Source organism: Neoarthrinium moseri, assembly GCF_022829205.1.
Source record: "Neoarthrinium moseri strain CBS 164.80 chromosome Unknown scaffold29_Wmoseri_CBS_16480, whole genome shotgun sequence".
Lineage (NCBI taxonomy): Eukaryota > Fungi > Ascomycota > Sordariomycetes > Amphisphaeriales > Apiosporaceae > Neoarthrinium > Neoarthrinium moseri.
The window spans coordinates 35,552-57,904 of record NW_026055143.1 but is presented as its reverse complement, the minus strand read 5'-3'; the positions used below and the strand labels follow the sequence as shown (position 1 = coordinate 57,904).

The following is a 22,353-nucleotide window of genomic DNA, read 5'->3' as shown; positions in this document are numbered from 1 at the left end:
GAAAATGGCGAAGATTCTCCATCGTAACCCCTCTGGCGATCATTCACAAGATCGACTGGCCCTGGTGACCGGAGCAAGATGCGCGACATCATGTTGCTGGCCCTCAAATGAGGAGCCATTGCTTTTGTCCCAACCCAAAACTGACGACCACCCAGCCAGGGGCTGGAGGGATGCGATGTGGCTTTACGTTATCTTTCGAGCAAATTGAATCGAGAACTCGGTATACTCAGAGCCAAAACAACAGTAAGGTCAGGTAAGTAAAAGTTTCGCGCTGGTCATTGACGTCGAAATTCGTAGAGCAAATCAAATGCGCTCGCCAACGAACTGGTAGACAGAGAAAGAAGGTGCAATCAATATGAATTATTAATAACATTATCTCACCAAGCTTGAGTCTCAAATATAGGCGCTCCGATTTTTGTACCGTAGTCCGTAAGTCGTGTCCATTGACTTTTTTTTCCCCCCTCCCCTTCCCCTGTCCCCGGAGCACTCAATCAGCTACATTGTATCTTGGGTTTCTCCGCAAGGCCCGGAATGTGAGTGAGCGTGGTTCGAAGTGACTCTTTTGAAGAGCTGGGCTCTGTCCGCTGCCCATCTCCTCTTGGCGTGATCAACAGGAGGAAGTGTATCGAAGCTCAGGGCATACTTCGCAACGGCATCGGCTATGCCTTTAGTGATGAGTAGGTAAGCATCTAATGCCAAGTTGTCGATGGTGTCGCCGGCTTGATGGTAGTTCACATCGTACGCAACTCCAGCTTCTCCACCAAACAAAGCTGCCTCTGCCTCGGTCTTCAGCCCTTCCGCACCCGTGGCAATACCTCCGGCAGGGATGCCATTTTCAATAAATGCAGCATAATCGGAGCGACCAGTGAACTCTGCACCAACAAATGGGGTGTTCTTGCTGGTAAGGAAGTCCTCAAACGTTTTCTCAAGCTCAGCAGATCCAGCAGGGCCGCTGAGATTATAAGAGCTTCCATCTCCATCGTAGATACCGTATCTGTAGTTGGGACTAGCAATCTACGTACAAGCACATGTTAGTCGTACTAATAGGGCAGAATAGAACGAGAGGTTTTCTGTAGACTTACCATGTCAAAATTGAGGTATGCCCGAATCTTGGCCAGCTCAGAGTCCGAAGAGTTCAGTTGCTTGATGTAGTAGTAAGAGCCCAATTTTCCGAACTCCTCAGCGCCCCAGAACCCAAATCTAACCTTGTTCTTGACTGAGAATTTGGACAGGGCCACGGCAACTGTCAAGGTACCAATTGTACCAGATCCGTCATCGTTGATTCCAGGCCCAGCAGCTACTGAATCGGTGTGGGCTCCCAACATAAGAACGTTGTTCCCGTCGCCACCCTTCGTCTCGGCAATGACGTTGAAGTTGGTTCTGTTCTCTGTCACCGTGTCAATGACCAGGTCGGCAATGACCTCGCCTGATGCTAGCGCTGCGAGAAGAGTGTTGCCCTGTTCAAGGGTGATTCCAACCACTGGGGCGAAATCCGGACTCGGAGCACCCAAAGTTCCACTGACGGTCCCCTCCACATTGTTATACACGATTGCAGCCGCTGCGCCGGCTGTCTTTGCGTTGGTAGCCTTGATCGCAAAGGAGCAAGTACCCCTTGAAATAAGTGCAATATTTCCCTCTACCTCAGCAGGGAAATCCGCAAGGTCACATCCCACGTTCGATACGGCTACCAGAGGTGCTTTGGCAGTGCCGGCTGGACTGTAGGACAGGACGCCGGGTTCGGAGTCAACACCATTGACAGAAAGGGTGCTGCTTCCGGTGAAGAACAGTTCAACAAATGGCTGCTTGACAACGTCGTAGTAGTCCAGCGCAGAAAGCGTGTCAAAAATGTAATCCACAGTCGCATTGTGGCCACCGCTTCCAAAGACACGAGTGCCGCCATTCGCATCCGCGAAGTCTTGCAATTTCTGAGACCCAGCAAGGAGATCCTCAATGTTGATCAAATCCTGTAGGGTCTCGGAAGAAACGTAGGCCTTGCATTTTGACTTCTCTGCGCTAGAATGCCTTGCGAGCGCCAGGGCAGCTGAGGCAATGACGGCGGCCGACCTCATCTCGAACGTGGAAGAGTGAAGGCGGGGAACCGGTTTCTCGTTTACTGAGGCTGCAAGTATCTCTGGGCTAGATGCACAACGAAGTTGAGTGAGTTTAAGCAATCGCTCTTCGGGTGGCTTCCTGCAAACAATCTGCTCAAGTGCGACGCGTATCTCGGAACCCTGACACGCACAAGAGTCGCTAAGGGCAAATAAACAGCGTCGCTTGACAGTTTAAATACACCGTAATGAATCGTGTGCACTCCATTATCCAAGACTTTCGCTATCGCGACAGATGACACCAGCCACCGAACTGATGGGACAAGCCTCCAAATCCGGACTTCTCATCTGCGATCCTTAATGCTGAGAGGCCAGTGCCCCTGACGTGCATAGCCAACTGCCTCTGTCGGCAAAGGCTAGATCGGGCGCTGCGGGGATTTCACTTGGCAAATACTACAATGCTTCTAGCCTCATTCTTGGCTATGCTTGGCGATGCCACTGATCCGATTGGATGAACGACTCGACAGACGTAAGCTATTTGACGAGAGAAAGAAAGTGAAAATAGGTTGTGTCGCAGATTACCCTCCGTAATTATATAAATGACGTGGTATAGACGCTCAGAAGTTTTTAAATTCTTTTTTTGGGTCTGTTTTGCTTGCCTGTATCAGGACGTTGGTAGATGCATTGGCCACAAGAAAAGTGACAGCAAATAGAAAGAAGCTACAAGGTCAACGGCGACGAAGGATCATTAAGCGTGCTGCGCGAATGTTCCGTGCGGCCCAATCGTAACTCTTCCGCTGTTTATCTATGGGCATACCTAAGTATAACCCAACCACCCCTGCATTCCACGGTACCTGTAGGTCGGGGAAAACTAACACCCAAAAGTGGTACCAGACAATCGTTCGAGCATCAGTATTGCTTTGTGGTAGCATATTCGCAGAACACTTGGCTGCATTTGATGTGGTCATGAGAGCTTGTACTTGTACTAGGCGATGAAACCACAACGCATTGGAGTTATATCAGCATCAAACCCACCCACCAGCTTTATACTCCCCAACTCACCATCATTTGCCAAACCTGTATGAACACACCCATTTTCTGTGTGGGGAATCTTTGGCGCCATACGTCTCAGTCGGTTTCTGGTTTCCGTCAAAATGCACTCATTCGCCAATGCCAGATGAAATTAAGCGGAGGTTTCCAGATACTATCTATACTAAACCCCACACCCCTGCACAAAACGTTGTTTTGAAAGCGTACGGTAATTGGTGGTGACTGTTGCACTACCGAAGAGCTGCAGCTTGTCTATCCGTGGTAATCCCCCGCGGCTCTTCCATTCTGGGGCAATGATGACCACTGCAGTTCCTTTCTCCACAACGGAACCAATCCTTAAATCATGACGTAGTATCTAGTAATTGCTCAGTGTCGCTTGGCCATTAGACAAAACTGATGCTTCATTCAATTCAGAAGGTTTTTGAATTGCGCTCGAGTTAAGACATATCCTTCATAGTCTATCTTGATTCCAGCCTTTCCTGCCCTAAACAAGCACGGTTGGAGGTCACTCCCGCTCAACCTTGTCTCCAAACCTCTACACGACACTATGCCTGTCCAACCTGCAAGTTCTTGTCGCGTTCACCGCAGTTTCGACATTGTGGTCGTTGGGGCTGGCAATGCAGGGTTCAGTGCTGCAATATCCGCTGCCGAATCCCTCGGTCCTGACTTGGGTAACCGTGTGCTGCTTATTGACAAATGTCCGGAAGATTGGGCCGGCGGCAATTCTTATTTCACAGCAGGTGCCATGCGGGCTGTGCACGCTGGGCTCGGGGATGTATTACCACTGGTCAACAATGTGGACGCCAACACTGCCAAGTCAATAGACCTGAATCCGTACACACGAGAGGACTTTATTCGAGATCTTCACCGGGTCACTGACGGACGATTTGATCGATCGCTCGGGGAAATTCTGGTAAACGATTCTAACGCTACTGTCAAGTGGCTGTCAGGACATGGGGTCCGATATCAACTCAGTTTCAACAGGCAGGCATACAAAGTGGATGGGCGATACAAGTTCTGGGGTGGCATGTGTCTTAAAACGGATAGCGGCGGCAAGGGGCTTATACAAGACTACCAAGCAGCTTGCAAGCGTTTGGGTGTCACTGTGTGGCACTCTATAGCTGCTAAGCAGATACTATTGGATCCTGCAACTGGCAGCTTCTCCTCTTTAATGGGCGAAATGGCCACAGGAGACACAGTGGAGATTCGAGCTGCAGCACTTGTACTTGCAGCTGGAGGTTTTGAGGCGAACCCTCGCATGCGAGCGCAGTACCTGGGCCCTGGATGGGACCTTGCCCACGTTAGGGGGACACCGTACAATACAGGTGAGGTTCTAGAAATTGCTATGCGGGACATCTCAGCCAAGCAAGGAGGCCATTGGTCGGGATGTCATGCAACTGCTTGGGACGCGAATTCGCCCCAACATTCAGGTGACCGAACAATATCCAACGAGTTTACGAAATCGGGCTATCCTTTGGGAGTTACCCTAAACACTCAAGGAGAACGCTTTTTCGATGAAGGGAGCGACCTGCGTAACTATACGTACGCAAAATTTGGCAAGTCAATACTGGGTCAACCTGGCGGTACAGCCTTTCAAGTATGGGATGCAAAAGGGATTCCTTGGCTTCGGAGCGAGGAGTACCGAGATGATATCGTGGAGAAGATTCACGGCTCTACTTTGGAGGAACTCGCCGAAAACTGCGCCAAGGTCGGCTTGGAGAATCCGATACGATTCGTTGAGGAAGTTAAGGAGTACAATGGCGCTGTCAGGTTCTTTCAGCAGGAGAACATCGACAAAAAGTGGGACCCCACAATAAAGGATGGCCTTTCCACACAATCTTCTCAAAAATACCTGAGAATTCCAAAGTCAAACTGGGCATTGCCAATAGATGAAAGTCCTTATATGGCTGTTAAAGTCAGATGCGGCGTCACCTTTACGTTTGGAGGACTTGCTATCGACGCTGAGTCTTCAGGGGTGATATCCAACCTGACTGGTCAACCCGTGCCTGGCGTCTTCTGTTGCGGCGAAATGGTTGGCGGTCTCTTCTATCAGAATTATCCTGGGGGCAGTGGGCTTACAGCTGGCGCCGTCTTTGGGCGTAGGGCGGGGCAATGTGCAGCAAATATAGTAAACTCGATGAAAGCTGAGAAATAGTCATGAGGAATGAAGCTAGTGAAATCTTAGGTTGCGAGGGGAATAAAAACGAACAAAAAGCATAAGTCTGAGACTCGCGAGTCTGCCCCAAAATAAAAACTCGCTCCCTTTAATCCCAATTCTAGTTAGCCTCAATTACACACGACTTCTTTAGAAACGTGACCTGGCTCAACTTTGGCTCGGCCTCACTCATGACAATATAGCCACATCTCAGATTACCATGGGTCTTGCCAGGCCTTGATTGTGGACCATCTGAGTAATAGTGAGCACCCTGAGCGAAACGGGGGGTTTGAATCTTATGCATGTCCGCCATCCACTATGTTGAACTGGAGTGGTGCTCCTGGGCCATATTCACCAGGTAACACAACCTCAGCCAACGCAGTCCTCCTCGTCAGTATCGACGAATTGAACGTACATTGTTCGTGTGCCTAAAATAGACGTATAAATCGACGGTCGCCAAACCGAACAGTCGTAAAATAAAGGCAAAAAGTGCGATAGTCTATTAAAATCTACGGAAAAGAGGGAAATTAAATAAATAAAACGCGAAAAGCACAGCCACAACTTTTCAAGCCACAGTTCTATACCACGTCTCACCAACCCGAGCTCATGTCCATTATTTTGTCAAGTTCGAGGAGCATAGGGTGGACATACTTAGAGCTCACGAGCATAGGACAGACATGGGCTACGCTCACAGAGAACAGGATAAGTATAGGCCACGCTCTACCTTTATATTCAGAGTTTCAAGTTCTGTAGAGACATGTGGAGAGCACTGAAATTATATTTGGGGGCTTTCATAATCCATTCCTTTATTTGGGCTTTATAATTGAGTTACTTCACGCCCATCTAACCGCGTTTCTCGCGCTCTTAGGACGGCTTGAATTTCAGACCGTCATTTTGATACTTAAACATAATAACCACCATTTAACCATATTTGTCTATCAGTTCATAATTTTTTTGTTCTGGCTCAGTAAAAAAGGTTCTTTGTGGCTTCTGAGATGTAGTGTTTGGTAAGTGCATATCCCGTGCGTTAAAAGAAGGGTCCTTTTTGAGATTCGCTATGGCTCAAAAGGATAGTTACATGTAGGGAGGGAATGGTGATAATAAAAGCCCAGCCAAATGGTTGGAAGGATGTTTGGGATACTCATAGCATAGTTTGGGTAGATTCCGTACTCTTAGTGAGGATGGAAATTACAACTAGATTAACGGCATGACATGTCTACCATAGCGAAAGGAAGAGTATCGGTACGTATGAGAGACCTCTTGCGTGGTATAATCTTGCTAGTGTTGCTTCTTTCGAACGACTAATTGGGCGAGGACCAGATATAGCCACAGAAAACCCATGCTCGCTTCCTGAAACACCTGCCCTCTGTCTCGTATGTAGTAATGTCTATTTTGGGGGGCCACCCATCAATGAAGCATCCCCTTGGGTCCATATAACATTTAACACCAATTTCTTAATCTTCCACACACCCGCTTCACCCTTAACAAGCTCAACGGAGTACTCGCCACCCACAGTGAACTTTGGCCCGGCTGGATCCCTGCCCTTGCCGGGAGGACTATGCTGTGCCGTTGATGTAGCAGTGAGAGTCGCAGTATCGGCACCATCCTCAACATTCACACGGACCATGCTGATGTTGTGCGTGGTATCCATAGGACCAACTTTATCAAGAACGTGTGTGCGGATCAGGGAGAGATTCGGGATGACTCTTTCGTTGTCGTCGTGGATTTCCATAACAACGTCTTCTCCGGCCCATGCAGAGTTGAAGAGGGCCGTGTCATGATGATCGCAGCCAATGGCGGCTCGGTACAGGGCGTCAGCGACAGCTTCCCGCTGACTGAGAGAGGAGAGGGAGATCGTATAAGGCTGCGACATTTTGGCGGATTATGATGTGTGATAGAAGAATAGTAATGCACTTTGTTGACTGTCGTCGTGTTCAGTCTGCCCATTTGGTTGGTTTTTATAAGCTGCTGTATCCCTCTTTTAGGCTGTGTACCTACTAGGGTAGGCATAGGCGCATGCTGGTCTCGTGTGCGCCGCGGAATTTTTGTCGAAAAATTCCGCTAAAGCCCGAACCAACGCGACCTTTACTTTCCGCGGCGTGCATGCGCACTCTACAAACCGGTAAATTCCTAGAACCACCACAAACTCGCGGCAAAAGCAAAGACGAATAGCTGGAGAATCGAATCAAGATGGACAGGACAAAGACGGGCCGCAGCGCCAAATGGGGCGCGGCTTGCGCTCCGTGCGCGGCGGCAAAAACACGCTGTATTCGCACCCAGTCTCCTGGGCTACCATGTGATCGGTGCCGAAGCTTAGAGAAACACTGCTCGGGTCAAACTCCCGGGCCAAGAAAGAAGAGACAAGCCAGATCCTCGTAAGTCCATATGCGTACATGTTCATACTCTGTCATACGCGTTTCTCCTGGCTCTTTGCGCCTCGGCTCCTTGCGACTGCCTCCCGTCAGCATACGATCTGTCCTTAGACTTCACTGCCTCTACCAGTGTCGTACTTGCTACCCGATCATCCCTGTCCGGGTTTTAACCGATACTTCAATGAATGAACTATCTTGAACCCATTATGTTGGACCCTCTGTTGACTCTAACTGACTAGTGCTAATTTTGACGTGAGAACGGCTCTGCTGCAAGAAGGACCCGATAATCCGACCGGCTCATTAAGGGCGCCAGGGGAAGAAAGCTCAACTACACACGGCAGTTCGTTCAACAGCAGTCCAGAGTATCTCACAAACAGCCATTCTGCATCTTCGATTGGTACCGAACCCCAAGCTCAAGACGGACCAAGCCAGGAAGACATTGCTCCGCACACTCCGCCGTATGACTTCACCTCTAGCGCGCCCGCGCGTCCCACATGCACCTGCATGGCGACAGTGGGCAAGGACGATCTTGTTCCCGTGGAGTCTGACGAGACTTTGTTATCCATCTACAGCAATCAGCTGTCCAGCCGATTGCCTTTTGTCATTATTCCAGCTGGCACAACGGCGAGGCAACTACAGGCAACTCGTCCATTTCTCATGAAGGTAATCAGAATGGTGGCTTCCGTCCGCCATCTCCGGTTGATGAGGGGCCAAAGCCGCGCCGTCATGGAATATCTTTCTCATGCCATGCTCATGAGATCTGAGCGCTCGTTGGATCTCCTCCAAGGCATTCTGGTCTTCCTAGGATCCTATCACTACCATTGCATGACGCATGCGCAGTTCAATAATCTAACCCGTCTAGCAGTCAGCCTGGTAGAAGACATGGGTTTGAGTACATGTCCCAAGTCTCAACAAAGGAGGAGTCAGCTGCCTTTACTACGTGCCGAGGAGCCCATGTCCAGAACGAACGAAGAGATAAGGGCACTACTTGGCGTCTGGTATATGAGTTCAAAGTGAGTCTTGCGCTGCCTATATAATTACAGTTTCACAAAGGACAAGACTTATTTGATGGCAGCGCTGGCCTGGTCGTGAAACAGTTAGCAGTCACAAAATACACCAAATATCTGGACGAATGCCTTAAAGAACTTGAAAATGCTGCAGAATACAAGACAGACCAACTTGCCGTACAGCTGGTCCGCATCCAGCGACTCACCGAGAAAATTTGCCACTTCCACAGTAGGGAATCCTCGGTGGACGAACAGCTAGGTTCACCCGCAGCGCCGACGACAGCGCGTCTGGAGGCATTTCAAGTTGAGCTAGACAGACTCCGGAACGCACTACCCCCAAAACTCAAATCCGACCGTATGATTCCCCAACTGTTTGAAAAATTGCTGGTGCTTCGCTAACGTGGTTTGAGAGCCCAGACCTCCTATCTTGCTATTACAATGGCGCTTACCTCAGAATCTTTGAGCCTCTACTGGCAGGTTCACATCTCCCAGATGCGGACGCAGAGTCCTTCGACTCGCTCTCGCACTCGGGCGTGCTGATACCCGACGTCTTTTCACGTTTTACTGCCGCACTCAAGGCCTGGCTCAACAATTGGCTTGCCATTCCGGTCTGTTCCTACTTCTACATGCCTCAGCCCGCCTACGCTCAGTTGGTCCATGCCGCCATGATGCTCACTCGCTGGACCAGAGTAGCCGGCCCGAGCGCGGTCAAGCTTTTCAATACCGGCACCATTGTGCCTCAGAAAGGATCCACCGTTCCTTGTCAACCAACGCCTGCTCTAAGCGGTGTGCCTTCATGCCCAGATCTGAGCTTGTCGAGACCTCCAGCCTCAGCATCCACTCAAGTCGTGTCCGCCCAGATTCTCAATACGCTCAGGTCCCAGGTCATAGCGCAGCCCGATCTTCAGATTGGTATTTGCGGTATCTTAGACATCATGGCAGCTCGTTTCGAGGCTGCAAAGGAGGAGATGGCTGCGGCGCAAGGTGTGGACTGGGAGAACGATACATGGGACCTTGCTGCAGAACATTTGAAAATGAAGAAGGCCAGAGTCGAGAAATGGCATGAGATCGTCGCCATGACGGTAGGTAAGGAGAGGGATTGGCCAACCAATACCTATAACAGCGATAATGAAGGGAGTCGAGGGACCATGAATATGTCGACAGATGAGAGCTTCAACGATTTCGAATGGCTGACATCAGACTATGGCCAGGACAATTTGCATTGGGAAAGTGCTATTTTTGATGAAATTATGCAGGATATTCATCCTTGAGCTGTCTTCAAGTCCCACCTTCCATCGACTGGAACACAGGCATGCCCGGGCTCATAGAAAAAGATATATGCTAGGAATATTGTTATATAGAGCGAAGCGAACTGGCGATTGGTGAAATATATCTTGTTGTGGTAAGAACGCACTACAGGCATCACTACTGGAGTTATCATGTAAGCTTATATAAGCAACTGTGACGCCTAGGCACTTACCCATGATATTCTGGCACCAAATGAAGCACCCTATCATAAGACAAACACCGCGACTAACTACACATCTAAATGAAGATGAACATAGATGAAAATGGGTACTGTAATATTGGCCCTGTGCTTAATGTTAGATCCCATTTCAGTACGCTTCGGAGGTGGCCAAATTGCTGGTCTCGACGGTGTTCCTTCAGTCAACGCCTGACGCCGGAACTGGCCATGTGCAAGAAAAAAAATTATATTATACAACACACCCCTGGGTAAACTCCCCTAGCGCAGTTTTCAGGGCGAGGGCGGATGTACTGAGAAATCGGCTGATTCTGGGCCGTTTGCTTCTCTATGACTACAAATAAAAAGAGTGTGGTAGCACTACCTGTTCAGGCAAGGTGTCACAGCTGAAGTAGTGACAACGGGAACTTGATACCATGCCGTACAGACTTTCCAGGGCGTATGGATTGGAATTCTCCGTAACTCTGTAACTCCGTACAGTTCCGGACCGATACTTGAACCCGATTTCTGTAGGTCCTGGCCAGAGGCGGCGATGCGTCACGCACGGATTGTCTCCCGAAAATTCCGCGGGGATTTCGAGGCCGAGGAAGTATTAGTAGCCCGATTTCGAGATGCAATCTCCCAATGCAGCACATACCATTTCTACAAAACTACATCTAAACGACCATGAAGGTGCTTTTGCTTGGTGCTACCGGGAATGTCGGCAGCCGTGCGTTGCCTGCCCTGATCAAGCACGGTCACACTGTCGTAGCTTATGTTCGCTCGCCTGCTTAGCTCACGCCGGAGAAGCGAGCTGTTTTGGCTGGCGTGGTCACCGGGTCGGTCACGGACAAGTCCGCGTTGAAGAATGCCATCCTCGCCCATGACTGCGATGCCGTCTTTCACGCCGCTGGCCTGGCGCAGCCGTGGGGCTGCTCCAAGACCCGCGAGTACAACATCATCTTTGCCACCGTCATCGCAGCCATTGTGGAAGCCCGACATGAGCGCCGCGGGGCCGCAATACGCGCCTGGCTAATGTCTGGGTTTCCCATGCTGGACAGCGCCATCCCGACACGCCTGATTGGCGACTACATGCCCATGTTTCCCGAGCACAGGGAAAATCTGGCCCTCATCCAGAAGCAAGAAAAGGAGAACATTGCCTGGTCGCTATTTTGTGCCTCTCAACTGAGTCCCAAGCACAAGGAGGCCCAAATTCCTGCACCAGACGACTGCTCGGCGGCCAATGTGTTCGCCAGGGCCGACTCGCCCCCGGAGTGGCGGGACACTCTTCAGTGGGTACCGCTGATCGGGCCTTATTTGAATATCTTGAGCCAGGCGGCTGGCTACGCAACTTCTGTGGAGGATCCCTTGGACTTTATTGCTGCCGATTTCGTGAAGGGAGGAAAGAGCGAATTCATCGGAACGAGAGTAGGATTTAAGCTGAAGAATAAGGTTTCTTAGGTGCTCCTCTAGGCATCTGAGTTACCCCCTGTCTTCTTTTTGCGTTTTAAGATGTAAGTGGTTCGGCCGGCACAATAGATTATACTGCCAGTTTTACATTATAAGTGGTATAGTTATATATAAAATACACCGCACTGCTAATCTGTGGCGGGAGACGAGCGCCTCGTTCTCCGTTGTGTGGCTTGTTTGTGCGTGGCTGTTGGTGAGTTTCTCTGGTCCGTCCAAGCCGGGCTGGGAGTAGTTCAAAAGGTCTAGTTCTCTCAAAAGCCCTGATCCTCCCGAGATCCCTCTACTCCCTCTAACTTCCTACATAACCTCCGCATGATCTTTCCACCTTTGTCAGTCTTATCCGCTTGGCCCTCGTGTTGCTTATCGTTTAGCACAAGAAAACAATACTAGAAAGGGACCGAAGAAGAGACACGAGAGGCAAGGGAGAGTCGGTCTACAGACGTGATTGGTGGCCTCTTTCGTAACCATAATGGCTGTTTAAAGTTCTTATAACATTGACCGTTTAAGATTAAGCCCCGCCCGAGTCTGAACTCTAAGGCGATGATGCAAAAGGAGAAGAGAAGGTATTCAACATCATTGAGGCGCCCTGGCGTCTTTCAACATACAATTGTGGCCCGAAACACCTAACCTTTCGACCGAGTGCCAGGGCGCCAATCATGCCCATCCGGCAACGCGCTTAGACAGTGCCTTTTTTCGCAGCACCTTGTCCCTCATCAACCACTTCGGCTTCCCTCTTATCCCTCAACGCTTCCTTCTTCTTGATCTCGAGAATATTATGCCAACCTAAGCCCCAGCAAAAGACAAGTGCTCCTGCTGCCATACCCACACCCAGATACATGACACGATCCACGCTCGTAGCATACGACTCCAGCAGCGCCTGCAGCGCCGGCCCCGAGAGGCCTAGGCCGTGCACGCCGCGGGCGCCCGCACCCATGATGTATTCAGGCGCCAGGCCGATCACGGACGCGTTCCCCTGCAACAGATCGTGAAGGCTGTTGTTGAAGATGACGTTGGCGATGATAAGCCAGACGGAGCTGCCGAAGGTTTGCACAGTCAAGACGATGGCCATTGCCTGGGGCACTTGGTGCAATGGGACGAGATTCTGCACCGCCATATAGGCCTGTTTGATTGGGTTGTCATGTCAGCATCGGGTCCAGCCCTGTACCTTGCTTGAGCTTCATGGAGAAGGACGTGAAGTCTTACACTGCTGTTTCCAAACACGCTGCCAACGCCGTACAAGATCTGATAGCCGATCCAGCGAGCTGTGGGCGTCGTAGGAGAAAGGGTCGATAAGAGCCCGTATCCGACGGCCGAAATACACGGGCCTATAATTGCCATGGGGAGATAGTAGCCCGTAGACTGTGTGAGGCCGCCGGCCGTTACCATGGATAGGAGCATGCCGAGTGTGGTGGGCAGCATATGGATCCCGCTCTCCAGCGGGGTGTCATTCAGAACGGACTGGAAGTATATGGCAAGGTAGTAGTCGGCCACGAGCATGACGCCATAGTTGAAGAAATTCGTTATGGAGGCTGAGCAGATGATGCGGCTCCGGAGCATGGCCCACGGCACCATGGCGGAGTCACCTTCGTGGTATTCCCAGGCGAGAAACAGCAAGAAGGTGACAGCCCCCCCGGCGATCAACCCGATAACGACAGAGCTATCCCATGCGAACTTGTTGCCGCCGTACTGCAGCCCCAAGAGGAACATAAGCACGCCCCCGCTGATGAGCATGAAGCCAACGAGGTCCAGCGACTTGACGGCCGTGCCGAGAACGGTCCGCCAGTGCGGCTTCACCTCGGCCTCTGGGATGGTGTTGAGGAGGAAGGCGACGGTGACGACGGGGAAGAGGCAGAGGTTGAGGTAGAAGCACCACCTCCAGGTAGCATGGATGTTGGAGGTGAAGCCTCCGCCGATGAGGGGTCCGCCCGCGATGCCGAGCTGCCCAAGGCCCATGATGGCTCCTAGAATGGCCGGCCGCTTGTGCAGGGGGAGCACATTGGCCACAATGGTCATCATGCCGGTGAAGAGACCCGCAGATCCAATGCCGGCGATGGCACGCCCCACGATGAACATGTTGGACGAGGTGGCGGCGCCGCTCAGGGCGGAGCCTACCTCAAGGATCAGGAAGAAGACTAGGAAGGACCATCGAATGTTAAAGTAGCTGTAGATCTTGCCAGTCATGGGCGTGCAGGCGGCGCTGGTCAGCTGGTAGGCGCTGGCATACCAGCCAACGTCAGTGAGCGCGTCGAACTGGGTTGTGATTGCTGGCGCTACCGTGGACATGATGGCCATATCGAGGAAGACAAGGAAAAATGACACGGCGACGGCCCCTAGGATGGCGATGAGGGCCCGGTCCGTTGGATAGGCGTCATGCTCGTGACCAGCCTTGCGCTCCGAGACTGCGGCAGCATCCGCAAGAGGCAAGAAAGCCGTCGGTTGAGAGTATTGTGATTCGAGCCCGGACTCGACACCGTCGATCGGGACCGGCGATTGGGTCCTGTCATTGGCTGCGAAAGGCTGTTGGCTCTGATGGTGGCCGGGCATGTTAATTTCCAAGGAACCGGTCGGTGTGTCAAAACATACCTAACTCAGACTTAGTAACCGCCGACGTCAATGAGTATAAATAGTTGCCATTTTCAGGGAAAATTCCCTATTCATCGTCGCGCTCCATAGTATCCTGTCGGGGTTGTTGACCGGAGTTGAACGAAGTTCGAGGGTTACGGGGTTAGCGAAATTCTGTGATCCTTTTTTGGTGAAGTCTCCGCGGAGTTTTCGGCTTGGATGAGATCCATTTGCATGAGTGGCCCATCCACCCCGTCAGCCTTATGCTAAGTAGGGCGTGGGCTGTCCGGAGACATTCTGGCTGCAAATTATGGTCGTTCATCTTTAGTGACAGTGTTGGAGCGATAGCGGTAAAATTATCATGAACGAGTCCACAATTTCCAATACACAGCAAATTTACCCCTTTTTTGGGCGATTATGCACAAACCGTGTAAATGAGCCATCTCGGTGAATGGAGGCAAACAGGCTGTGCAACGGGCAAAGAATAATCAAGGCTTAGCCTTACCAAATGTTCCCAAACACCCTTGTTCCCAGGTATGATCAGACCAATCAGAGCTCTCCTTATTTGGGAATTGAGCTCCGCCACGTCCCATCGAATCATCGCTTACCCTCATTGATGTTGAGATACTTTGCTGCGGCGACTGTTCAACCAGGAAACCCAAGTAGGTATTTACAATGCTTCTTCTGCCAAGCGGCACATTCAGGATCACTATCCCAGAAGAGTCTTAGCATCAGCTCCGTCGCTTACAATCAACTTTGCATTTGGCGCCGAATTGCTGCCTGCTTCTTGGTATCCCTGGCGCGTCTGTAGGCGCGCTAGACTGCTTATACGCGCTGCGCATTTCAATCTTCTATAATTAGAATACTCGAATGGCCGGTCATAACGCTATGTGTGAAGCAAGGCATGAGAGCCGACCATGGCAAGACTATAAGTAGGCAGCTATTTTGCCAAGACCTTGCCAAGAGAATGTATAGACATCTTTCAGGTTATACAATCAGACTTCAGCTCCAAACACTAGCCTCTGGCTCAATCCCCAGCATTTGCAGTAGTCACTTTGCAGGAAATTTGCTCCAAGTAGATTTATTTCAGCGATATTCAATCTTACCTGGAAACCCATCGCAACCATGGTATCTCAATCAACCATCGCCGCCATCACAACGATACTTCTCGGCACCAACATTCTTGTAGCTGCAGCTCCTGCCCCGTCTTTTAATGAGACTGAACTGGTGGCGCGAATGGACGCCAACACCGCCAGCTGTGAGAACACATGGGAGCACGTTACCAACGACCCTGTCGTGCAATACTGGTACTTGGTCGTTCCCAACTCCGGCGTCAAAGCCAACCGCATGTGGAATCATCTCAACCTCAACGGCTGCGCACCAACGGAGCACAAGTACTACAATACACCAAAGAACCATGGGGTCGCACTCACATTCCACACCAGTGAGGCGTGCACCGCCGCAAGGGTCAGTCATGCGTACAGATCTTCCTCCGACCCACCTTATAACCTTGGCTGTACCTTTAATGGCAAGGAAAGCCCTAACGGCGGCGAGGCTGGGGCCGCGGCAATTGATGCCGCATTCGAGGCTGTGCTTGAAGGGATTCGTGCCTAGCGGGTATCGGAGGCGTCTGTCGTCACTGTAGCAGTTTAAGTATCGGGTGTTCATATAGAGGTCAGGAACAGAAAACATGATGCAGAGCTTCTGAAAGTCATTAATAATATCATGAGCTCATTGGAGATTTTAGCCATTCATTATATTGCTTATTGCCCGCTTGCTCTCCTTCTAAGGCTAGGACATCAGAGATTCGCGCAACTTCGGTGGTGATATGCTGCTCTCAAGGGTTTGATTGCGTTCAAATGGGTGTTGCGGCCCAATCGCATCCGGTCATCTAAAGTAACTCATAGCAAACACATGACTCATTTCCGGGCCAACACTGCCCGTTTCATGCTAGACCTGCGATCAAATACTTCTCCTGTTCCAGAACACAGACAGTATCGAGTGGCAAGATTCCTTCAATAGTTTGAACGAATCGCCACATTGGTCGGTAACCAATTGCTAGCCAAGCTGCGATTGGTCTCAAAGAGTCAACAGAACCACCTGCAAAATCTGCAGGACAGAAGAGGAGATTTGGCTACGAATCTTACGTCCAAATACTTTAGCCTTTACTGCCCCAAAGTGGTAACGTAAAGCCCCAAGGGTAGGTTAGAGTTCAACCACCCCTGGCAGCTAGGTTGTTCGATAGCCCCGGTTCATCGATCACTTCAACTGAACCCGATACCTCACTTATGAAGCCAGGTTACTACGATCCTACGCTTGCCTGATCGCGGAATTGATACTACTGTAACATTTGGGTGGATGCACTACTTTCTATTCCGTCGAATTGTGCACGTGGATTGGTGATACTGCGCATGCAGCCGTCTCATATTGGTGAATACCTCCTTACGTGCGAAAAATAACCCTCAAGAGTTCAATTAGGCCTGTCGAAGAAATGAGACCGACTTGATTAATGTTGGCGTCCCCATCAACGAAATGGGAGACGTCATGAGTCAAAGTGGTCGCGCTAAATGAGTTCACTAGCGTACGGGTGCAAGTATGACGACAGTGTTTGTATCCAGACAAACTGCAACGGGCTTCTGCATCATTTGGCCCAGGCCAACCAAAATACCTGTTGTTTCTAGATACAATACGATTTTTTAACTCCCAGTCGCCTTCCATTTCATCACTATCGAATCCGACCATCAACACAGAATGGAGCCGACAGGGCCAGCTCAGCCTTCAAAGGCAACTGCATACACCACAGAGGGGAACGTAGTGACCTCAAACCCAGCAGAGCAGCGTTCCGCTCAAAATCATACTCATGGCGGCCGTGTTGAACAGCGCCTTCCCACCTCTCAGGCATCTGTAGTGCAGGAGGCAACGCCTACCAGCCTGGCTCGCGGAATCAGGGGCGCACCCCCTGGTGAGGAGCAATTTGGGAGAACGGCAGAGCAAGTCGGCCGCAACCAAGAGTTGGAGGGTGAACAGATGCGAGCACCTGGTGAAGGTGATGTCGCGGATACTGTTGATAGAAAGCCGGGTGCCAGCGGATCGCAGCCGGATCTAGCGAGCGACCTCGACAGGTGCGTATATGCTTGACCGCCCGTCAATTGGGGAGAATTGACATCCGTGGGCAATCCGTACTAACTGCCGTATAGGAAGAAGGCTGAGCAGGCATCAAAAAGAGAGGCCATCAAGGATGCGAGGGCACATGGGACTTTCTCTGAAGGCGTCGATCCACGAGCTGGAGTTGAAACATAAGGTTTTCCATCAAAGGTCATATCATACGCTGCGATAATAGGTAGTTAGTCAAGAGCACGATATAAAGTCCACTACGCGAGCATCTTAAAATCTTGCCCATTACGCAGGCCTGCGCGATCTTGCTGTAACGTAACGATCATGACATGTACTACTCGGCATTGACTCAAGTCCGAGTTCTTGAATGGCGTCGAGTACACACTCGTATTGAGTTCAACACATATGAACGCATTCAGTGTCGCCTGGTCGGTACAGATCCCACTTTCGTCCGTGGTTGGAATGTCCGGTTGCGCAGGTGGGAACCAATCAAACACAAAGTCGTCCTAGAATACGTAGATCATAGCTTTGGACATTCTCCACCCGCTCTACGAACACTTGATGAGTCTAGGCGTCGGCGTTTTCACTCAGAAACGGGAAACAAGTAAGTACAATCAGCTGGCCACCTCCATACTTCACCGACGGAACATTATGAAAGCCATCTTTCAAGGCTTTTCAAATACTACTCTAAAAGCCTGCTGTGGTTTCTTCCATGGAGCCATAGCGGTATTTGACTACTCTGAGTTTAGAATGCGCCATCAATGTTAACAAAGTCAAGGCTTTCACAAAGGCTTTGAGGCAGCCTACCGCTTCGAGTACAAAATCGACATAACCGGTCTGCTGTCAGACGCCTGGATGAAACTTTTTAGAACACATTTGGCATGTGTGTGCAACTTTGCGATGTTGTGGTCGGCTATGCGCCTCGGCGAGGTACAGTGTTTTTGGGCCCAGGTCCGCTGGAACGCCTTGCTTGCTGGGTACTCTAAACTGAGACTTCAAGTAGTGGCGGATTTCCAGTTTGTGCAGCGGAACCTAAACAACGTTAATCAAGGAACATGTTTTCCTTTCACGACAGTATTTTTTTCAGTTGGAGACTAGACGCGGCGGACGCTGGTGATTTAAACCAGCTCAGTCAGATGATTGATGCCGTAGACACGACGAAAGAATTTGATATCTTTACATGGTCTGATACACTTGATATTGAGTATCATCCTCGACCCAAGCCCCTGTTGCGCTGTTTCTCATCCCATTCGTCCCAGGCTGCCAGCCGGAGCGCCTTGAATCGTGCTTCGTAATGTGTCTGCTGCTCTGGGGCCAAGTTATCCCATCGGCAAAAGAAGTCACTCCCCAGGGGTGCGTACTCAATTCGTTCTTCCTCTTGTATATTCATGACCAAAAGACGTGCCGGTTTGGGTGGTGTGAGGATCCCGAACTTCGCGGTTCAGGGACAGCCAACACCCGTGACCTCCGTTAAAGACTGCGTCGCGTGGGCGAGCTGTGTGCCATCGATGCATTTCCTAATGCGCAGGCGACGGTCGTTGCACCGGGACGCTCTGTAGGAGCTTGGCCGCCCTGCAATTGGTGAAAGTTTTACTGCCGTAGGTTTAATCAGTGCTTGGCTCTAGATCAACCTTTAGGCTTCCAAGCCGCTTTCGAGCATTCTTTTTCTTCCCAGCTATTTACCACTAAATGCGAAAGCGATATTTTCTAACATCGTACCTGTCTTAGGTACCGTGGCGTACTGCATGCAGAATGGTGGGGCTGCTAACCCTGGAACTCGGTGACGTGACACGTCCGTCTCTTCCCCAACAACTTACCTCCGGCATCAACCTTACATGTATTAGAGCATTGGCGGCGAGATAACCGTACTCTCATGGCCTCTCTCTAGACGACTTCATCTTAAGACCGTGATGGATTCACAGATAGTCCTCTCTCATGGGAGTGCATGGGATGCACAGCAGTCGTCCGCGTCGCATGCTGCAAGCAGCGATGACGTCAGTGTGAGTTCTCCGTCTCTGAACGCCCAACAACGCTGGTATCAATCTACATGATGTTTCTGATGCGCAATGCAGGCAAATGCAGCATCGCTACCAGCTGTTGTGGCAGCTTTTATACCATCATTCGTCACGGCAGTCTTGTTCATGGTGATCTTCGTTGTGATCCGAAAGCCGTTTCGAAGAATCTACTCTCCTCGGACGTACATTGATCTGGTTCCCGAAAAGTAGACCCACCCCCTCCACCAACCTGTGCGTTGACTGTGACTGTGACTGACAGACGTAGACACCGAACTCCGTCCGCCAGTACTTCGCATATCGACTGGATCAGAGCCTTAGCCAAGCTAGACGACAAATTCATCCTGGAGCACTCTTCCCTGGATGGCTATCTATTTTTACGGTTTATGAGGACACTGATCTTCATCTGTTTCGTGGGGTCATGCATAACCTGGCCAATCCTGTTTCCGGTGAATGCCACTGGCGGCGGGCGAGCTTCTCAGCTGGATAAGCTCGGCTTCGGGAACGTTAGTGATCAATCGAGACTATGGGCTCATGTCATTGTTGCCTGGGTTGTCTATGCCTTTGTTATGTTCCTCGTTGCTCGGGAAAGGCTATGGCTGGTCGGACTGCGGCAAGCATGGGAACTATCGAAAGCCAATGCCTCGAGGCTTTCCTCGCGTACCGTGCTGTACCTTGACCCACCAAAGGTTGCCCCCCTGGACGGTGACCTGCACCTCAACTATGGCCAAGAGGCACGAAGACAATGGGTCATAACGGACACAGGAAAGCTGAACGTTCTTGTCAGCACCCGAGACTCGACAGCTAACAAGCTTGAGTCCACAGAGGTCTCATACTTGAGAAAGGTGAATAGAAAAAGGGCTAGAATGGCCAAGAAGCAAGGTTCCGATGCTATCCTTTCCGAGGACGCCATTACAGAGCTCCGTCCAATCCACAAAGACTACTACGTTTTTGGCAAAAGAACTGATGCAATTGATCATCTACGCCATGGGTTGCAAGAGGCTGCTAGGAAAGTCGAAGAAAACCGACAGTCCTGCACAGCAGATATTCATCATAACCGCAGTGCAGTCTTTGTTGAGTATGAGTCTCAAGCAGCAGCTCAGCGAGCATACAAGGGAAACACCACCTCACACATAATGAAGCCACCGAACATCTCCATACCATCCAGGCTCATCGGCGTTCCTCCCAAGGAGGTCATCTGGAATAATCTCGCCATCCCACATGCGATTCGAATATCCCGAAAGTCCGCAGCGAATGTGATCATCGCGCTTCTCATATTCTTCTGGTCCTTTATATCAGCCTTCGTTGGATCGATCTCGAATGTCAATTACCTGAGTGACAACTTTGAATGGTTGCGTTGGATACAAAACCTGCCCGATCCTATTCTCGGCCTAATGACGGGCTTGTTGCCACCATTGATCACAAGTTTGCTTTCCTCTTACGTACCAATATTCATGAGATGTAAGAGGTTTCCCACTATATGATGTTATAAAACTAACATTAAGCAGACATCGCCAAAAAGTCCGGAGAGCCGACAACCGTAACTGCTGAATTACAAGTCCAGAACTGGTACTTTCTGTTCCAAGTCATTCAGATCTTCCTGGTTACGGCGCTCTCCTCTTCCGCCACTGCATTTATCCCTGAAATCATTTCGCAGCCTCACCAGATTCCGTTGACTTTGGCTAAAAACTTGCCGAAGTCTTCGAAATTCTACTTGACGTACTTCATCTTGCAAGGTTTGGGCTCGTCAGCGAAGAATGTTCTTAACTACTCCGATCTTTTCCAATATTATTTTTTCGACAGGACTGTGAACAACACACCCAGAAAGAAGTACAGCCAGTATACCAGTCTCAAAGGTATCAGTTGGGGCAAGGTGTATCCAAAGTTCACCAATTTCGTCATTATCGCTCTGGCATATGCATGCATATCGCCCCTCGTCCTAGGGCTGGCTTGTGTCGGCCTCACACTTTTCTATGCCAGTTATCGTCACAACTTATTTTTCGTCATACAGCCCAAGCTGGAGACCAAGGGAAGGTGCTATACTCGCTCATTGTCACAGATATTAACCGGTGTGTATGTGGGAGAGCTGGCACTGATCGGATTGATGGGTCTCCGCAAAGCAACTGGACCGTCGATTCTGATGGGCGTGCTTTTTATCGGCACCATTATCTACAATCATGTTATGAATCGGTATCTGAATCCACTGGAGGACCGCCTCCCTGCCAGACTACTCTCTGAGGGGAACGACGAGGCCGAGCCGCTCCTGGCGGCGGAGGAGGGGGAGGCTAGCTTGGACGAGGCTCGTGAGCGATCACGTTTACAGCAGATAGGGAGAGGCGCACACATCCCGCAGCAGCTTCTTGATCCATTCGCCCGATTCTTCGAGCCGCACATTTACACTTCGCACAATATTATGAGGGGCTACCTCAAATATTCGGACTTGGACGAGCCTAAGTATAAAGATGAGGACCTGGAAACGGCCTATGCAAACCCGAGCCTTACTTCTAAGACGCCAAAGATATGGCTTCCATCCGACGACGCAGGGCTGAGCAAGAAGGAGATCCAGGCCAACTCGGAGGCTGATATTGCAACAACAGACTATGGAGCGTGGCTTGATGAGAAAGGGAGAGTAAGATTTGATGAGGAGAATCTTAGACAACTCCCAGTATGGAAAGATGCTGTGCCATACTAGGCACAAGATTTTGCGTAGTGTCAAGCGCTAATGCTCAATACCGTGTACTTTTCAGTCAAGCCACTGGAACGGACAAAGTATAACCGGCAAGGTCCTGCTACGAATAAAATAAAAATTGTTGGAGAATCATAAGAGGTCGCTGGCCACAGGGGTACTTCATGTAAAATGTGCAGTTGACATACTAGATATATAATCATCGAAGGAGTAGGACTTGGCGCCGTCCAGCTTTTGTAAGGACCCACAGCAAGAGCAATAATAGCACCGTTCTAAAAGTTCCCGGCTCACTGTACTACCCGTTTTGGATAGACACTCGCCCGTTAACGAACCTCCGCGCAAACACGCGGCTGACAAACGCGCAGCAACTTAAGTCCGAAATCCTACAGAGTATAACATCGTCATCAACGTTGTT

General features: G+C 50.4%; 9 protein-coding genes across 9 annotated transcripts; 6 read left to right on the top strand and 3 right to left on the bottom strand.

Moving 5' to 3' along the window:
- Positions 1 to 495: 495 nt before the first annotated feature.
- On the bottom strand, positions 496 to 2,069 carry JN550_007465 (uncharacterized protein; the record flags this gene model as incomplete). The annotated part of the gene is made up of 2 exons (XM_049319319.1): positions 496 to 1,014; positions 1,083 to 2,069. The coding sequence occupies 2 exons, from the start codon at positions 2,067 to 2,069 to the stop codon at positions 496 to 498; spliced, it is 1,506 nt and encodes a 501-aa protein (XP_049170441.1).
- Positions 2,070 to 3,645: 1,576 nt separating this feature from the next.
- On the top strand, positions 3,646 to 5,253 carry JN550_007464 (uncharacterized protein; the record flags this gene model as incomplete). The annotated part of the gene is made up of 1 exon (XM_049319318.1): positions 3,646 to 5,253. The coding sequence occupies one exon, from the start codon at positions 3,646 to 3,648 to the stop codon at positions 5,251 to 5,253; it is 1,608 nt and encodes a 535-aa protein (XP_049170440.1).
- A 1,387-nt stretch (positions 5,254 to 6,640) lies between these two features.
- On the bottom strand, positions 6,641 to 7,126 carry JN550_007463 (uncharacterized protein; the record flags this gene model as incomplete). The annotated part of the gene is made up of 1 exon (XM_049319317.1): positions 6,641 to 7,126. The coding sequence occupies one exon, from the start codon at positions 7,124 to 7,126 to the stop codon at positions 6,641 to 6,643; it is 486 nt and encodes a 161-aa protein (XP_049170439.1).
- Positions 7,127 to 7,443: 317 nt separating this feature from the next.
- JN550_007462 (uncharacterized protein) lies at positions 7,444 to 9,903 on the top strand (the record flags this gene model as incomplete). The annotated part of the gene is made up of 4 exons (XM_049319316.1): positions 7,444 to 7,628; positions 7,883 to 8,638; positions 8,701 to 8,987; positions 9,050 to 9,903. 4 exons carry the CDS (start codon positions 7,444 to 7,446, stop codon positions 9,901 to 9,903), a joined length of 2,082 nt encoding a protein of 693 aa, XP_049170438.1.
- A 909-nt stretch (positions 9,904 to 10,812) lies between these two features.
- JN550_007461 (uncharacterized protein) lies at positions 10,813 to 11,555 on the top strand (the record flags this gene model as incomplete). Its single annotated transcript, XM_049319313.1, has 2 exons — positions 10,813 to 10,824; positions 10,890 to 11,555. The coding sequence occupies 2 exons, from the start codon at positions 10,813 to 10,815 to the stop codon at positions 11,553 to 11,555; spliced, it is 678 nt and encodes a 225-aa protein (XP_049170437.1).
- A 685-nt stretch (positions 11,556 to 12,240) lies between these two features.
- On the bottom strand, positions 12,241 to 14,108 carry JN550_007460 (uncharacterized protein; the record flags this gene model as incomplete). The annotated part of the gene is made up of 2 exons (XM_049319312.1): positions 12,241 to 12,684; positions 12,768 to 14,108. 2 exons carry the CDS (start codon positions 14,106 to 14,108, stop codon positions 12,241 to 12,243), a joined length of 1,785 nt encoding a protein of 594 aa, XP_049170436.1.
- A 1,143-nt stretch (positions 14,109 to 15,251) lies between these two features.
- Positions 15,252 to 15,740, top strand: JN550_007459 (uncharacterized protein; the record flags this gene model as incomplete). Its single annotated transcript, XM_049319311.1, has 1 exon — positions 15,252 to 15,740. The coding sequence occupies one exon, from the start codon at positions 15,252 to 15,254 to the stop codon at positions 15,738 to 15,740; it is 489 nt and encodes a 162-aa protein (XP_049170435.1).
- Positions 15,741 to 16,877: 1,137 nt separating this feature from the next.
- On the top strand, positions 16,878 to 17,426 carry JN550_007458 (uncharacterized protein; the record flags this gene model as incomplete). The annotated part of the gene is made up of 2 exons (XM_049319310.1): positions 16,878 to 17,248; positions 17,324 to 17,426. 2 exons carry the CDS (start codon positions 16,878 to 16,880, stop codon positions 17,424 to 17,426), a joined length of 474 nt encoding a protein of 157 aa, XP_049170434.1.
- Positions 17,427 to 19,150: 1,724 nt separating this feature from the next.
- JN550_007457 (uncharacterized protein) lies at positions 19,151 to 21,944 on the top strand (the record flags this gene model as incomplete). The annotated part of the gene is made up of 4 exons (XM_049319309.1): positions 19,151 to 19,240; positions 19,313 to 19,461; positions 19,521 to 20,713; positions 20,761 to 21,944. The coding sequence occupies 4 exons, from the start codon at positions 19,151 to 19,153 to the stop codon at positions 21,942 to 21,944; spliced, it is 2,616 nt and encodes an 871-aa protein (XP_049170433.1).
- Positions 21,945 to 22,353: the final 409 nt, after the last annotated feature.